This window comes from Opisthorchis viverrini (genome assembly GCF_000715545.1).
Source record: "Opisthorchis viverrini unplaced genomic scaffold opera_v5_457, whole genome shotgun sequence".
NCBI lineage: Eukaryota > Metazoa > Platyhelminthes > Trematoda > Opisthorchiida > Opisthorchiidae > Opisthorchis > Opisthorchis viverrini.
The window spans coordinates 330,976-333,911 of record NW_008752120.1 but is presented as its reverse complement, the minus strand read 5'-3'; the positions used below and the strand labels follow the sequence as shown (position 1 = coordinate 333,911).

At 46.1% G+C, this 2,936-nt stretch overlaps 1 protein-coding gene across 1 annotated transcript; it reads left to right on the top strand.

Annotated features, from left to right (window-relative positions):
- Positions 1–1,332: 1,332 nt before the first annotated feature.
- T265_11209 (hypothetical protein) lies at positions 1,333–1,671 on the top strand (the record flags this gene model as incomplete). The annotated part of the gene is made up of 1 exon (XM_009177807.1): positions 1,333–1,671. The coding sequence occupies one exon, from the start codon at positions 1,333–1,335 to the stop codon at positions 1,669–1,671; it is 339 nt and encodes a 112-aa protein (XP_009176071.1).
- Between the last annotated feature and the right edge of the window lie 1,265 nt (positions 1,672–2,936).

The window sequence follows — 2,936 nt, the reverse complement described above, 5'->3', positions numbered from 1 at the left end:
GTGGGTGCGGATGCACTAATCAGACAGGAGAACCACTACAAATACCCTCCCATTAACGAGAATAAACAGCAAGAAGAAAAACGGTCGCTATGACGTTCAATGTGTCAAATTTTGATGGAATAGTTTATATCTACTTGCGATGAAACGGTTCACCCATTGTTCGCCTCTGCTACGACATTGCGTTAGAGGGAGAGTATTTGTAGCGGTTTTCCTGTCTGATTAGTGCATCCGCACCCACTGTCTCCCTCCTACTTTGTTTCGTTCGAAATCCAACAACGTGCATCACGAGACAAGACGTGACTTGTTTGTAACCTTGACTGATGACAGCGCCTATATAATCCCTCTCTAATGGGGGGAGTATTTGTAACGGTTACCCTTCTGCTTAATTATTCCTCCAATCAAATTCACACCGGCGCCTACTATCTCACAATCACGCGAGAACATCGTGGCGACATGTCAACTCCCGTTCATGACCTTTTGAAAAACGCCAGGTCATTTCCCATCATTGGTTTCACGTTCCACGCATTGCAACGACATATATTTAAGGACGGAACACGGTCAGCACACACACACGCATCACGCGCGCGTCAGAACACAGACCGGCTCAGCACACCAAAAACTGCAGACAACCAGGAACGTGTAGCAGTGAATCTGCCAGAAAAAACACGATTACATGCACCCAAACGAACTCCGCCGAACTATTACAACTTACACTCGGAACGATAAGTCCTCCCTTTGAACCTTTCCATTTTTGGTATTGTATTCGACTTGATTAGGGTGCACCTAGTTGTTTTAAATTCACGCTCTCAAAACACAGACTTTACTAGTGTCTCTTGCCTTCTGATTTATTCAGTGGTTTTTGTTGTTAACAAAAAAGAACACCAATAGGTTTAACACAATTTGAGTTGCACACAAAACTGCCTGATTGTGGGGCGTTTTACACACCCACACTCAGTAGAAATTCTGGCCGCTTCAGAAAGTATTTGGAGGCACCGCATGGATGGCACGACTGACCGTTTCCACAAATAACTAGTGAGACCGCCGGTGTTGCGATGGTGGAGCGATTGTGCGACTTTGACCGATCTCCTTATTCAGTTGTCGTGAACCACACCAATGTAATTATCACAGTTGTACGCGTCAAGTTTCTGAGGGATACATTGGTGACCAAGCAATTTCACAAACCCGTGTGATGTGAAGTTGACTGTACCTGCTATAGGAGGTGTTTTAGTCAATCGAGGCTATTGCATGGAATCTTCCCAAAGCGGAAAGGAAGAGTCAAGACGTATCCGTTACCGCGCTCACAAGACATGGGCCCCTGGTTAAATTGTAAAAATGGTTGCTTATTTCCGTGACTGTCCTCGGGTTTCCAGCCTTATGCACAAAGAAACTTGGCGAACAGCAGATGGTTCTTGCCAGGAGTATCGTCCCAGCGATTCACGAGCACCCGAGAGCACATCAGATTGGGCCGTAGATCGTGGCAGGGATGGAGAGGTGGCCAGCTTATTTCCTGACTGTCCTCGGGTTTCCAGCCTTATGCACAAAGAAACTTGGCGAACAGCAGATGGTTCTTGCCAGGAGTATCGTCCCAGCGATTCACGAGCACCCGAGAGCACATCAGATTGGGCCGTAGATCGTGGCAGGGATGGAGAGGTGGCCATTGAGACAAAATAAGCCATTCAAAGTCACTGTCTATGTCAGAATAAAATGACCGAAAAAGAGGAGCAGTGGACGTAGTCGTGTCAAATTGTTGGTTAAGTGAATGAGCCAAACTCACTCGGTTATCGGATAGCTACCTCAATGGGCAGGACGGAAAGACTCAAATCGGCCCGCTAGGATATGTAACTTGGGCTTTATGAAATGAAGAACTTAGACAGTTTGAGAGCGATCGCAACCAGTATACTGTTGGTGACGGTGATTTAAGTAACTGGGGATGTAAGCGGCAGCTAGATCACAAGGGAGAAAACCAATACCAGTGGCCGAACGACATTGACCCCGATAGGCCTCCAGCTAAATGTTGAGGGCAGCCAGAAGACAGGTCAGGCGCGGATGTTGTGGACAAGCATTCTAACGAGGCGATCAATGATCCATTTAACCGTCTTCTGGAATAAAACCGGCACACGGAGTGTAATTTACCAGTTTGTATTTAGCATCATAACTACATGCGCCTGATTGTGGTGCCAACACAAGTCCAGGTATGCGCAAAGTAATCAGAATGGCGCGACCTTTTACACTTTTGTATTTCAGGTAGGCCAAGGGCGCTGAAAGACAGGCTAAAATCTGGCCCATTAACCTTGGTGAATACTCTCAGTTCTGTGCGTCAATCAGCGGGATAAATGTACCGCTGGGCAACGCAAACCGTAGTAAAACTGACCCCCCAAATGGCACACGTATGTGTAGAACTGAAGCGTGCACATAATATTTCCGGCTGTCCGTCTACATAAAGATATATCAAGCCTCGAGCTGCCTTGGTGTGCGTGTATATGGGGAGGGGTGTGTGCGGACATTTGAGCGTTGTGCCCCAGACTTTCCTCGTAAAAGGTTTGCGCTGCATTAAGCCAACGTGCAACCACACTGCTCAGTAAGAATGCTGTTGTGGAAGCCCTGTGTGTTTTCTAGAGCTCACAAACACTAATCGGTTTCGTTTTTCCCTCTAAAAGGTTTGGCATTAAGCCAACGTGCAACCACACTGCTCAGTAAGAATGCTGTTGTGGAAGCCCTGTGTGTTTTCTAGAGCTCACAAACAAACATCGGTTTCGTTTTTCCCTCTTGCAAATTCGTGAAAATTTTTTTCGTTGTTCAATCTATTCACAGAGTACACACGAATAATTGTTGAATTTTATTACTCTAACAAGACATTTGATTGATAACCCTTCATATTTTGCGCACACCTATTTTACATCTAGTCCGAAACATGACGTCAATCCATACCGATCGCC